Source organism: Falco punctatus (genome assembly GCF_963210335.1).
Source record: "Falco punctatus genome assembly, chromosome: Z".
Lineage (NCBI taxonomy): Eukaryota > Metazoa > Chordata > Aves > Falconiformes > Falconidae > Falco > Falco punctatus.
In genome coordinates this window covers 52,209,870-52,224,629 of record NC_137586.1, presented here as the reverse complement: position 1 = coordinate 52,224,629, position 14,760 = coordinate 52,209,870, and the positions used below count along the sequence as shown (strand labels likewise).

The 14,760-nt window shown below is 38.9% G+C and overlaps 1 protein-coding gene across 6 annotated transcripts in view; it reads left to right on the top strand.

Moving 5' to 3' along the window:
- ZNF462 (zinc finger protein 462) overlaps window positions 1-14,760 on the top strand; it is a 94,010-nt gene that overhangs the window by 47,009 nt on the left and 32,241 nt on the right. For 3 of the 6 annotated variants that reach the window (XM_080372369.1, XM_080372371.1, XM_080372370.1), the window contains exons 4-7: window positions 150-314; window positions 1,967-2,241; window positions 5,394-5,512; window positions 9,736-9,927. In XM_080372369.1, the coding sequence (XP_080228495.1) occupies window positions 150-314; window positions 1,967-2,241; window positions 5,394-5,512; window positions 9,736-9,927 (751 nt within the window). The remainder of the gene's footprint in view (window positions 1-149; window positions 315-1,966; window positions 2,242-5,393; window positions 5,513-9,735; window positions 9,928-14,760) is intronic. The other 3 variants (XM_080372372.1, XM_080372374.1, XM_080372373.1) reach the window with 2 other exon arrangements.

Here is a 14,760-nt window from a genome sequence, read left to right as displayed (position 1 = left end):
ATGTCTACAAAAATCAGCCTAGCAGTTCTACAAAACAGGATATGTGTACATCAAGTGTAATCTCCTTTCTGGTGTAAAATTTGGTCTGTGTTCCTAAAAAGGAGATAATAAAGCATACTTCACTGATATATGATTGTGTACTCAAACAGGCTTTTGGACACTTGGAAGATGTTTCAAAACTTAAGGAGAGGAAGGTGGTTGGCTACAAATGCAAATTTTGCGTGGAAGTCCATCCAACACTTCGAGCCATCTGTAATCACCTCCGCAAACATGTCCAGTATGGGAATGTCTCTTCTGTGTCAGCTACAGTAAAGGTAAGAATTGTAAAAAGACAACTGAAGGTGACTGCCATTTCTTGCATTGTTTAAAATAAAGAACTCATTGAAAACTTATGGAGGACTCTTGTGAAGTTGAATGGTTTTTGAACTGTATATTCCAGTTCAGTATGATGTTTTAATTTAACACTAACGTTTCTGAAGTGCATTTTGTTTATTTTAAGATGTTTTAACTTTTTTCCACTCTTGATCCAGGGACATGAAGACTATTTAATTCTCATTTCTTCTCAGCCACAAAGGAGTTGATGTCGTTGATGACCGAACGGCTTGGTTTATGAGCAGGAGACTTCTTTCAGCTATTCTGGGCTACATCTCTGCTTAGTTAAACCCTAAAAGGGCTGCTTGTTTTCTTTTTGGTTTTTTTTGTTTGTTTGTTTTTTTTTAAAGAAGAGGAAGTTTGCACATGCAAAATGTGTGAAGTTGCTTGTGGTACACCTTTTCACATGAAATTTGCATACTCTCTCCAAACAAAACATTCAGTGGCCATATAAGCCAGTGGTCCCATTCAGGTGAATAGGTAAAAATGTGTTATTCCTTTCTCCCTGTGAAAGGGGATGCCTTCTAGGACATACCCAAGGATAGGGCCTGCTCTACAGCCTGATTTCCAGGATATTGGCAGGGGCAGTGGAAGTGCAACAATGCTGTGGGAGCTAGCTGTAATCTTTCTCGTCCTGTGGTGAGCTCGTGGCGAAGACTTCTGCTGCCTAACCAAGGGTGCTTCTTTTGTGACATCATCTGCTTGTTGTGAGGAAGCTGAGTCCTTCATAGCCTAGCTCATGCTACCTGAGAGAACTTTCATTGCCCTGCCACTGACCATCCTTTACCTTACCTGGTACTGCTGACAGATTCAGATGCTTCCCTCCTAGCAGACCATTTCCTTTTCTCCTTGCTTCTCAAGTGAAGTTCATGTAGGGTCAGTGCTTTCTTTTGAGTAAATAGAAATTTTGCAGCATGGAACAAAAGCTGAAATTATGGCCAAAAGAATGGCATGGAAAAACTCTTACAGGTTCTTGAAGTTGCTGCAAAAATGCATTCTCTGGTTAGAAGAGAGAGAGGAGAGGAGAGAGAGGAGAGAGGAGAGGAGAGGGGAGGGGAGGGGAGAGGAGAGGAGATAAAAAAAAATACTTTTGCTTTTTATTTTTAAAGAGACTTCTAGGGTCTTAGAGTACTGGCTGCTTTCTTGTGAATTTGACACTGATGGACAAAGTCTACTATAGACTAGACTACTGTATTAGTCTGCAGAGTAGCTACACTGTAAGCTAGAGCAAAATAAAATTAACTTGCTCTGTACCTTAATAGTATTTATCTGATCAAGTTTAGAAGATTCAGATCAAGACCTTTGAAAGACAGTTGATTCGATTTCTTGTCTTTTTGTATTATCTGACACAAATTTGATGAAGGAGTGAGATTCTTTTTTTACATATGCATGTTTGATATGATAGATACAATTACATTTTTCCCTCCCAAGAGAAGGCCTTTTCTTCAGAAAGCCATTGATGGGGAGTTTGTGTAGGGATATATTTAGAAAAACAATGCAGTGGGAAACCTAGGCATTATAATGAACACGTGGGAAAGACATAGGGCAGAAGGGAGAGAGAATTGATGGCTTTGGGGGGATATGTGTTTTTTAGCAGGAAGCTGAAGATCCTTCAAACACAACTTTGATGGAGGGTTTTGAGGGAGCCAAAGACCCTGGCATTGTGGAATTTACAGAAGCTGAATCTGGAGCATCCTTGGAAGATGAAACCAGGCCTGGGGGCTACCACTGCAGCCAGTGTGACCGGGTTTTGATGTCTATGCAGGGTCTGCGATCTCACGAGAGGAGTCACTTGGCTCTGGCCATGTTTACCCGGGAAGACAAGTACAGCTGCCAGTATTGCTCCTTTGTCTCTGCTTTCAGGCACAAGTAAGTTGTGACTTTTATTTTTCTTTTCAAAAGAGACACAAACTAGCACTACTGTTTTGTAGGTTGACATTGAAGAAGTCTGCACTCAACGTCTTCTTGAGCAACACATTTCTCAGTATTTAGGTATTTTCCATGCTGCAAAATGTTTGGCCATTATAAGTGGCTATTTATAAAAGGTTGCATCTTTATATTCATCTTCTTGAATTTATTTAAGCCCTATGTTTTTTGACGTGTAGGGGAGAAGCATGCAAGCAAAAGAATAGGACTTCTTTCAGTAGGCAAACAGAGAAGGCCACCACTTATGCAACCTTGTCAAATGCATGAGACTTAACAAGCCAAGAAGAGGAGAGAAAAGTATTTGCTTTCTTAATCTTTCATACATAAGGAACTTCTGCTGCATATAACTACCTTGTTTATAATTACTACAACTTTTTGATGATTGAGATTTCATTTCTAATGTTAAATAACTTACCTTAATTTTTTTTTATTTATTATGATATGAAATGTCAGTCTACAAATATTTCAAGTTCACTCTAGTGTGGTATACTAGTGACTCCTTCAGCCTGTTTCTTTGTTTGATGTAGCATGTAAAAAATACATAGTCTTCATTAATAGTCACGTTTCTTATGATTTGTTTCCCTAAGGTCGACTTTGCCTTAAGCTGGGTAGTTTTTAAAATTACTTTTTTGTCATTTTACATATATATATATGTGTGTGTATACATATATAAAGCATGGCCCCCAACAATGGGGTTTGTGGGATTTTTTCCACTGTCATCTTGGACTGACTCACAGGTGCATGTTTTCTTTAATTTCTGGGGAAAGAGCTGCTTATTTATTGTTTTAACAAAATAAGTGAGATCCAGGTGCTCATTTGATGTATTCATAGCACTGTCAGTAGCACTCTTAAATTTGGTGAGGGTGCTGTTTTGCAATCAGATGCATGTACCAGAGAAAGCATGATAAAAAGCATTTTTTAACTCCATATGTTACAAAGCAACATTTCTGCTACTGTCACAGCAATGCAAATTGATTCCACAGTTTCTTCTGCTTTGTTGAAAAGGTCTATAGGATTGAGCAGACAACAGTAAGAAAGGGACTGGGAGAAGGATGGGTACTACTGGGTGTATCCCACCCTGCTTTGGCAAGGCTGACAGTGGGGTACAACCCTACCTCAAATAGCTCATAGAACCTGTTATTTGCCTAGTAAACTGGTTTGCCTCCAAAATCAGACTTGAGTTTGGTCTCTAGTCATTGTTTCCTACCTAGGAAGTGAATAAAGTACTGTCCTACAAGTGGAAGGACAGGTAAGTCAGAAAGTGGTGGACGGCAGCTAAGAGTTCTGCAGGTATCACCTAACCCTAATAAGAGTTGTCACTGTTGTTGAATTGGTCTTCATCTTTTATTTTGTTTCTGGTGCAATTACTCTCTTGGGAGATGAAGTCTGTAAAAGAAACCAAACCAGCTATTTAAACAGCCCACTGTTATCCCAGTTCTGATCAAAACTTTAAAACCTGCCTTCAGAAGAATTTTGCTGGCAAAATACGTGGTTGTGAATATATTTTTAATTATTACTATGTAGAATACTGTAGAGTATATATTTAGAATAGCTTGATATGTATTATATACAACTTTGGCAGCCTGCTTTAATTGTTAAGTAAGTTCATTCCCTGTCAGCTGTTTAAAACAAGTTTTGTTCTATGAAGTATTCACTGCAAGTGTTCAATGTCTTGCTCATTTAGGAGACTTTTTTCCCATTTCTTTGGAAAAACTGTCCATTTTATCTTGGTACGAACTCCATCTCAGATTTCTATCAAATTGTATTTATGTGAAATGGCCCTGAGAGGAGACAGAAGTTCGTTTTTTTGGGTTTTTTGCTATCATCAGATCTTTGAATACACAGACTTCAGTGTTAGCTCTCATAAACATATTTTCTGGCTCAAGGTCTTGTCAATGTGGGACTAAAGATCCCATGACAATGTTGTGTAGTCTGTAAGGGCTGGAACAACTTCCACTTGATCTATGTGTTGATACTCAGTAAAAAAAGATCAGGACAATTTAGGAATAATAAAAGAAAATATGTTTGAAATACATCTGGAATTAAGGTGGCAGGAGGGGGATAGTTTTGGCAAATTGCCACTCCTCCAGTGTGCTGTATCTGTCCTGTTGTTCCATCACCATGTATAAGACGACTCAAACTTAAGATTAGATCACAAAGCATGAATGTGTCCAAAGAAGAAGCTGTACTTGAAATGTTTACAATCCAAGCTGAAACTACCTGCCTGCCACCTGGAGACTCTGAATTCACAGCTGTCAGCCACAGTGTAGGAGCTGCAGAGCTCTGCAGGACTCACTCTAAAATGGATTTGATCTTCTGTTAGAACATGTGGAAAACATCCTTTTATTCCCTTCCAAAATTTACTGAGCTGTTACAAAGAACTTGGGAGAGAGAGCACTGATCACTCTCCAGTATTCAGACTGTTGGTAGCTTCCAGTTTTCCTGAAGAAAGTAGAGGCTGGACTTTAGCACCCCGTCTTCTCTTGGTGAGCTTCAGGCAGAATCTGCCACACTCACTTCTGAAGCTCTGCTGCCTTTTAATCCTAGAACTCATCAACTCTAGCCTGCTGGCACCCTCCCCAGAGCAGGATCTCTAATCTGCTTTTGCTGCTGTAACCAAAAGAAGGCTTCCTCAGTAAAGCTGGTCAAAAATACTTCTTCCCCACACCCCTGCCCCTGCTTCCCTGATCAACAGAACAAAAGGGGGCATATTTTCAGAAAAATGTTTCCCAGGAGAAAAATTCTGTAATGGTAATTTTTACTGTTCTTGTCTGTTTCTTGTTTCTTCAACTGGTTCTTTAAGTCTGAATCAGGTATAATTTAATTTATACTGATCTTGCCCTGTAAGTTTATTTAAGTGGCTTGCTTTCTGCATAACAGAATTGGTGTCAGCTCTGCTCCTTTTCCTCAGATTAGATTCTACTTTATTCTGTAAGCAGACCTATTGAATTTTAAGAGAGAGTATGAGAATGGATAGTTGAGCCTGCTCTGCCTCTTATTTATGGTTGCTATGAAGTGTTTTGCTTTGCATCTGAGGGAATAGTTGAAATGATTTACTCTTTTGTGTTTCCTTTTCCTGTCTTTCTCTTTTCAAGTCTGGATCGACATATGCAGACCCATCACGGACACCATAAGCCATTCCGTTGCAAACTGTGCCCATTCAAGTCCTCTTACAATAGCCGCCTGAAAACCCATATACTCAAGGCTCATGCTGGTAAGTTTTCTCTCTCAGTTTTGCAGTGCAGCAGCTGAAATGGCCCATGTATTCTTGTTGCTGATCAGAGATGCTGGTTTGAACCACGTGTTTTGTCACCAGATGTGGGTAAGATTTTCAAAGGCAAGTCAGGATTGTCCAGCCTACACGCCTGTTGGAATCTGTGGGAGTTTGGATAATGTTTTTAGAAGGACAAGAAAGGACGGGGTACTTCAAGAATGTCTTAATTTTCTTCTATTTTCTTTTATATGAATGATTCTTATTATTGTTATATCTGCTTGTTTCCAACAGAACTCAGTAAGTCCACTCACACCATCAATGTTTTAATGGATTGGTAGTGAGCTTTGCTCTGCCATGTTTGTATTTATGTACATGCTTTAGGTGACTCTGGGAAAAGGACTGTGGATTACACAAATGAAACACTGCAAACTTTGGGAGTAAAGTCTGTGTAGCAGACTGAGAATGGCACGATTCCATTATTGTGCATGGAAAGTTGTCTTGCAGATCTCTGTATTGCAGTGTGGAATCTGCACAAGCAAGCAAGCAGGCAGACATGCTTCTGAAGAACAAGAACAGGGAAGGAGTTGCATCATACAGGATAGATCACCTCAAGGTGTTGTACCTTTGCTTGTTGAGAAGTGCAAGAAGCAGAATTTCCTCATCTTTATTCCTTGGCCCTAGACTCTTGGCACCGTCACACATCATGCATTGAAAGCTTATCAGAATACTGGAGTCAAAAACCACTGGCTCCATTGGTTACAGTTGCATCTTTGTTATTAAAAGGACAAAAAATCAACCCTCAAATCACAGTCCAAACATGCATTCTGGTGGAAATAACAGAATACTGACCAATCAAAAAAACTGCAAACAGCCCAGTTGTTAAAAACTGGCAAGTAGAAACTCCTGGAACAGATGATAAAAGAGCTAGAATACTGACCAATCAAAAAAACTGCAAACAGCCCAGTTGTTAAAAACTGGCAAGTAGAAACTCCTGGAACAGATGATAAAAGAGCTAGAAGTATGCTCATTTATTACTTGTTTGCACTATGTCATATAGTCAGGTTGGGGTGGAGGAGGAAGATGGGAGAATAGGGAGAAAAGGTTGAAGGAATTTATAGCTGTCTGCTGATGAAAAAAGGGAAATGAAAAAAGGTAATTGTCACCATTGATCCAAAGGTACTTTTCATCTACAAAAATATAGGAGGGATTGATGGTCACTTGCACTGCGTTTTCTGTATTGATTTCGGATTTCACAGAGCTTGTGCCAGGACCCTTTTCTGTACTTGACTGGGTATTGTGGATTAGCTTAATTTTTGCCAACCTCCTGTTGTATGAGACCGTGGCATTCTGACCTTTCATGGAAATCCAACTGTATGCAGCAGTTCCAGTTCACAGAGTCCCACATCTGGTACAGAGGTGACATGGTTCTTTATCTTCGCCAACCGTAAAATAATGTTTTATTTTATGTTGTGTTACCTTGTTTGAGCCTGCCAGATTTTTAGAGCCAAAGTTAGCATGCAACTAGTATTTACTTCACACTCCTCTTCATGTAAGCCACTGATTTATTTATCATGAATTCATGCTCTTGACCTTGATTAGTGGACATGCCACAAAGGACCATGTTTTGCGTCATACAGGAACACAATTTCATGGCTGCCTAGATAGTGTTTCCATTACTTGTGTAATAGGGTTGCTAAAGGTTTATGGTGTGTTTCTACCTCAGTCCATTTCTACCAAGCAAATAAATTTTGCATCACAGAAAAATTGCTTGGTATGTTTTTCAGTCAGAGCTTTGCTTTTTTGTGTTTTGAGTCAATCTCTCAGAAGTATATACTACTGAATAAACCTGTTATGAAGACTTTTCCTCAGACTCCCCATTTTTGCAGTAGCATGGTAGTTCTCTGAAACTGTTTTGATGCCAATTTTTTGTTAATCATTATCAGATTGTTTAGAAGTGGAAACTTCAGTCCCCCTGAATTTATCTGAAGTGTCCCAGAGATCTTTAAAATTCAGTAAAATCCTGAAGTCTTCTACTCAGTCTCCTTCTCCCTCATTTTCTGGGCATGGGTCAGAATTCAGTGGAATACAAAATGTGTTGTTGCCTAACAGCTGGTACCAGTCAGTGTTTCAGGCATTTGTTTTCAATGCAGTATGTGCTATCTCCTTTTGCATGGAGCAGAACAGTTTGCAGTATCTCTAAATTGGCTGTCTGTTGTTTTCAACTGAACTTTTTCACCTGTTCTTTTTTTTTTCTTTTTTTTTTTTGAGGGGCTTTTGTTAGCATTTTCTAGTGTCTTTGCTTCATTAGTAATGACACCAGATGTGCTGTGTGCACAAATGGATGATTGTAAGAGAGTATTGGCCCTGCTCAATTTCTGTGCAATCTGGAACATAATGCTTAGAGTTGAGTGTTGAGACGCACTACATAAGTTTTGAGTTTTATTTATTTGTGTGTTTGTTAATACAATAATTTTATGAAATGCAGAACTAGTGGTCAAAAAAGTGCAGAAGGTTTCTTTTGAGCCAGACTGTAGTCTTTCCTCTGCAATCAAACACATCCTTTCACGCCCTGTTATGGTTGAATAGTGGGTATATTTATTAGTTGTGTCTAGACTGCTTAATATGCAATCATCCTCTATTTTGTTTAATGTCTTGTGGTGCTTTTAAGTTAACAGTTGGTGCCTGTTGTTGTCCAGGAATCTCTTACGTTAACAAACCATGAAGGTCTATATCTGTATCTCACTGGTATCTTGCACCTTGAAGTTTCCTTTGTCCTTTTATTATCCTGTTCCATTGAACAACTTGTTGTATGTATTATACAAAAAATGTTTTCTTTCTATTGCTAAAAAGGTAATGTATGACTGATGTAATATACAGGTGAGGATTACCATTTGAAAAAACATGGGACAATTTCTTGTTTCACCGTTTCAGACTCTTAAGTGATCTGTTCATTTCCAGATGCACCAAAAGAGGCTTTTTAAGAGTTTTTATTTTGTCCCCAGGATTAGCATAGTTTTTCTGGAAGAGAGGGGTGGGAGTTATTTTTATGTAGGATGGTTGCTAGTCTTTTCAGATGTGCTTACTCTGACTTGCTGCAATACGTGTGTTTTCACATTCTCTTTCGGTTCACTTATTTCCTGTGTTGGAAACAATGCTGTTTGGGAACCTCATTTGCTAAATTTGTTGAGAGATGGAAAACGTGTTCTGCTTCGTTCATTACCAGAACTCTTGTTCTGCTGTTACTATTCATTAATATATCTCTCGTATATTAGTTTTGGCACTTTATGTACAACTCATATATGGCCAGTGTTACTCTTGTACATGGAAGTGGCACTTCCAAAACAATAACTTGGCACCTGTATAATATCACATTCTTTGTGTTGGGACAGTTTCACTTTGTGTTCCAGTTGCCTCCATGCTTAATGCAAAACAAATCTTGTCTCAGGATTTGTTTCCCCTTGTTTGCTGTCTCTCTGGCTTGGAATGTATTCAAAATTAAATTTCACTACTGTTCATTACCTCTGTTCTTTCACTTCTTTTAGTGCTTTTTCATAACACACATTCATATAGCCTTATAGATATGCACTGTTCTTGGTATTGCCATGTTCACTTCTTGTAGTAAACCAACCTTGACTTGGTTAACAGTTCTATGAAGATTATTCCTGCTAATAGCAAGTTTTTCATAAGGAAAATGCAACCTCCCCCAAATATAAATTCCACACACACACACCCCAGGTTTGTTGTTTTTTTGGTTTTTTTTTTTTGAGAGGTCTTTGTTAGCATTTTGTAGTGGCCTACTTGCTTCATTAATAATGATGTTGGATGTGCTGCATGCAGAAAAAGATGACTTCACCCTCTATAGTTGCTATGCTCCCAAAGAAATTTGGAAGTGTTATAGTTAAGTGATTCCATTTTCATCCCAGAGTCTGTTTTCTTCTCATACCATGCAACATAGGCATGCTAAGAGTTTGGTCTCTGTTTTTTGGCATCGGTCACTTTACAAGGATCTGCAGTTGTCAGAAAGTGATACTTCGGTCCAAAGCAGGTGTCTGTACCACGGACTCCAGACTGCTCCAACGAGGAGATGCACATAGCTTGTTTGGGATCAGTTTTTCGCTGAAGAGTCCATGGGAATTTTACTGCCAAGTTCAGTAGGAGAAGTATGGGGGCCCCATTTTGTTTCTTTTGTGAGCTGATGACTTGCCTGTATTTCGCTCACCCAGGTGAACATGCCTACAAATGTTCCTTCTGCTCATTTTCCACCATGACAATCAGCCAGCTGAAAGAGCACTCCTTGAAAGTGCATGGGAAAGCACTGACACTACCAAGACCCCGCATTGTCAACCTTGCAGCCTCACACGCCCACCACACCTCCAAGAACCACACTCCTGCTGAAGAAGTGGAGGACTCTAATGGTAAGAGGTGCCTCAGAGCAAGAATTAATTGTCTAAGGTGCCACTTAATATTTTTATTACAAAAAACCTTACATCAGGCAGCTTGCCCAAAAAGCAGCTTCATTTGATCATTAACAAAAAACCAGAAGTTGCATCAAAACCAAATCATAAACATGGTGTTGTAGGAAGTGACCTGCTTTAGATCCTCACCAGTTCACACAACATTAGCTTATCCTGTCGCCAGTTGATTTTGGAGTATGTCAGTGCTGGCTTTACTTCTTAGCAGAGATTTAAATTGTAGAAAATTTTCAAAGGCAGAGCTTCTATTGATAGCCAGTGGGAAAGGGATCATCTAATTCTGTCCATGCTCCTGAAAAACACCCCTTTATCTTGTTAGCAGAGCACTTCAATGAAACCACATGGTTAAGCTTAAAATGTGAACCTGTAATGATAATAAAAGTAATTATTCTTCTTGTCCTTGCTACAGAGGACACCAAATGTACCTTCAGATATTAAGCTGCATCTGCAGGAAGGAGAATCTGAGAACTGTTTTCTTTTCCATGCTTTCTTTGAAAGCTGTTAATCCCCTTGTACTGAAGGAGTATGCAGAAGATATATTTAGAAAGAAGTAGAGGAGAGGACACTGTTAGCAGGGAAAATTCAGACTCATAGAAGATGTGTGGTTTCACAGCAAGCATTAAGGCTTTTTAAGTGGTAACTTATGAAGCACATTTTGGGTGTTGCTTCCTGCCAAATAAGAAAAGACCTGGGTATCACTTCCTGCCAGTTAAGAAAAGAGGTGGACTTGGGGGAAAAAATCTTAATTCCTGAATGAGTTGCATTGACATGGGAGGAGAATGTATGTGACTATAAATAAAAGGTTAGACCTGCAGATGTTCAAAGAACTGGGATGGATGGAGAGTGTATTAGAAGAGGGGGAAGAAATAGCTTTTTTCAAGAAGTTTGAGAGGTTCTTAGGGTTTTTTTTGTTGTTACTGTTTTGCTTGGGTTATGGGCAAACTAAGAATGGTAGGTAAATATTATCAGTAATCACTTTATAGCATTTTTGGTCTTCCATCTTTCCTTCTTTCCTTTCTCACCAGAAAAGAGCATGAAATGAGGCTGAAAAATAAGAAATTAGTTCAGAAAATGTCACGAATGAATTTGAAGAAAAAAGTAATCACCATGTAAATATTTTATTGAGGAACAAGAGAGACATGAATAATATTTTTTGTGGTTTAGCATGTCGTTTCTGGGGTCAGAATCAGAATCTTACCAAAAGATTTTGACCAGCTGCCCTCAAGACTACCTTTTGTCAAAGGGTTGTCTGGAACAGTGCAATGAAGACTTACTAACTGAGCTTTTATTTTTGATAATGCTAGTTTAAACTAATCCAACAAGCAGAGTACATCTTGTGATCTATTCTGCTGCTTTTTTATTGCTTTTTTAAAAAAAATGTTTCTTTACTGACTAAGAAGTAGAGAATAATTTTCAGTGGCTGTCCTAGTCTTTCCTGTGTGTTAGCCATCTTTTGGTAGCAATGAAGTGTTAGGAGATAGAGAAGGATGGTATTTGAGTTTGGGGAACAATGTTTATGTACTCCTTTTTTTGCTTATCCCAGGAGCTAAAAGTCATGATTAGTGAAGTTAAAATTCAAGTGCAGATCTCTGTAGAAGATAATTTTACAGCTTCTAGGGACTTTCTTTCAAAATAGACAAAATGATTACTCTGTTAACAAAACCATTTCATGAAGTTGACTATGTTACCTAGACCTGTATTGCAGCCTAAAACCAAGGCAGAATTTGTCCCAGTTAGCTTGATCAACTTTAAACAGGGTTAATGGTTAAGTCACTTTGACAATAATAGAAACCGCCCACTGGGGAGCTAGTCAGAAGCGTACAGGTGTTACAGTAGTCGTGTTAACATTTTCAGCATTGCTTGAGGAAAGAATAACCTGTTTTAAGTAATTTTTTTACATTAGTAAGTTGGCTGCAGATCAAGTTTATTTTTGGTTTTTAGAAGGAAATAAAACAATGTGTCTGTGGCCTAGGCCTGCAAGTTGCAGGTGATATGTGGTACTAGATAAAAAAATGCTCCCAGTAGTAAGAAATGTAGGTCTGTCTGACAGGCACTGTTATGTCCAGCTGGAGCCAATATTAAGTGGAGCTCCATGGTGTAGTGTAGTGTAGTTGGATCGTGCCTGTGTTAGTGTGTATAAATAACCTACAGTGTGGGCTGTGATCAAGTTAATTCACTGGGGATGCAAAATTGAATTAGGGCTGGGGTGAAAGGCAGACAAAAGGTTGTGTCACATGGTTATGAACTTGCTTTGTAGGTTGGTAGGTATGCAGTAGGCTCGTGTAATTGAAATGGTTGCAGAAAGGGTCTTTTCTTGGATGAATATTGTGGTTGGAATAGGAAATAGAGCAGGATGACTTGGGGAGATTTGAGGAGCTAGTAGAACTAATTTTGTCAATTGTTGAGCCCTGTAAAAATAGAGAAAAGGGAAAAGGGTAGTGAATTGTAATAGCAGAGTGTGTGTCTGAATAGAACTGTTTTGGGACAACAGCCCAGTGAAACTTCTGCTTGATGCTTTTTTTCCCTGCAGAAATTGTTCCCTGAGGGACCTTTCGTAGAACATTTCTTTTGTTCTTTTAGATTAATTCATTCATTAAAAGATGTGCATGTATTTAAATTTCTGTGACTCATCTCTTTTAGTACTGTTTGGTAGCAGCAAGTGTATCTGAAGTGTTCCACTGTATATCCTGGAGATGGTTTGATATATATCCTTGGTATACTTTTTGAGGAAGTGAAGTTAAAGTGGAGTAGATGCTGAATGTTTTAGGTGGGCCCAACCCTGGCAACTACATTGTCATAGAAAGCATAACAACCACCCTGTTCTTGCATGCCTCTCTTAAGGCAGTGGTATAAGAAGGCGATTGCATCAGTCTTGGCAAGCCAGTAGAAAGGGCTTTCTTACAGAGACATCATTGGAAGATGCAGCTTTTTGTATCCTACCTCTCTTTGCATGTTGGACAACATATTGATATGCAAGGAACCTGTTTTCATTGTGTCCTAATCTAACTAGAGGTAAAGCACTCTTGGTTTTTTGGCAGGAGTGGGGTGATGATGTTTTGTTTTGAGGGTATTTTTCTTACAAACAACCACAAAACCTCCAGCAAATGTTGATCACCAGTGCAACTTTTCTGTTTTGCATAGCATGGGAACACTGACTAGTTTGTTGTGTCCAACTCTTGTTGAAATGATAAGGTAGCCATTGTGGTAGAATGTCCTTTTGCTCTCCTGATGGCTTACAGGTATTTTTCCTTTCGCAAGAAGGAAATGGTGGTGTTTATTTGCATTTGAGTAGTTGGCTTTTTGTTTGTTTGGGTTTACTTATTTCCCTTAACACTTTTGAGAACTTATGTGGTAGAAATTCAGTGTAAATTGAAATATTACAGACTACTAGGAGGATTGGGTGAATCCCCTGACAAGATCTGTTGCTGTGTTCTTGCGTAGCCTTGTGAGAATCAGAAATTCTATTCATGTTAAGTTCTGCCAAGAAGGGTTGTATGCATTTATTGATGATACTGTCATCCTATGAGGCAGTATGTGTCACTGATAAGGGTTTCCAGTGCTGCACTGTGCAGGGTCAGCTCCATTCCTGTTGACTTGAGTGCAAGGATCTGCATTGTTAAGGTGTGACATCAGAAGACTATAGTCTCTTTCAATAAGAAAGAGTTGGAAGCAAGGCAGAGACAAAAATTGTGTGACTGAACACTAGAAAACAGGAATAGGAACAATAGCAACAGGTGTTATATGCAAAGTAGTCATCAGCTAAGGGTAAAGCACATGGCAACAGATGCTGTTTGTCTAAGCACTGGTGTTATGCATGTTGGATTGTATTCAAGGGCTGTGGAGGTGGTGGACTGCCTTCCTCTTATAAACAGGGGAAATCCATTAGTGCAACCTACTGTCATAAAGCCCATAAAGTAGAATGAGTCCATAGATTGATAAACGGTTTCGTGTTATGACTTCACACAAAAGCGTCTTGGGAGATGGAAAATACTTGCCCTAAATTGCCCTGGCTAGTACTACTGCTTTTTTGAACAGCTGTTTATTTTGTGAGGATAACCCCTTCGTCCTAACTCTGTTGTAGAGCAAAGTACTACTCTTTATTCGTATGGCTAGCAGATTTGGAGCCTCATGGATTTGTTAGTATCATAACTGTATTCAGTAATTAAAACTAATAGACTTTTTAATTTTACTGATTAAGAATATTGAATTGTCAAAATAAAAGTGAAGTGCAAGTGATGGACTAGACAGACCTGGATGTGGTTTCTAATGTCTTCTCAGTCATCCTGCTGTTGTACAAGATCATTCCATTTTAGTGGTAACCAGTTTTTGGAATGTAGAAAACAGCACACTGTATTTGTGCCCTTGAAGGTTAACAACCGTGCTTTTCGCTGTTGTGCAAACAAAATGGGATCTATCATTAATACCAACATACATCACAAAACACATGCAGGGTCAGAACGAGAAGATTTTTCGAGTTTCCCAGTACATGGTATGTCAACATCTTCATTAAATTTAATAACTTGCAGCAGCGAATGCGATGAAAACTGCTAAGTGAAACACCCCGTCCCCTGTCCCAGCTTTTTCCTGAACTTTAGTCCTTGCCAGCGGAACAGAACTTTGCTTCAGATAGAGACTGTAACATAAATACATTCGCTTGCTTTGCCAGAGCTAGGCTGGGTACAAAACTGCTTGACTAAGTCCTGTTTCTGGGACTGTTGTTTAAGAACTGTAAATCCCTTCCCATTTCTGTACACTTTTTCAAAGTGGATAATGTAT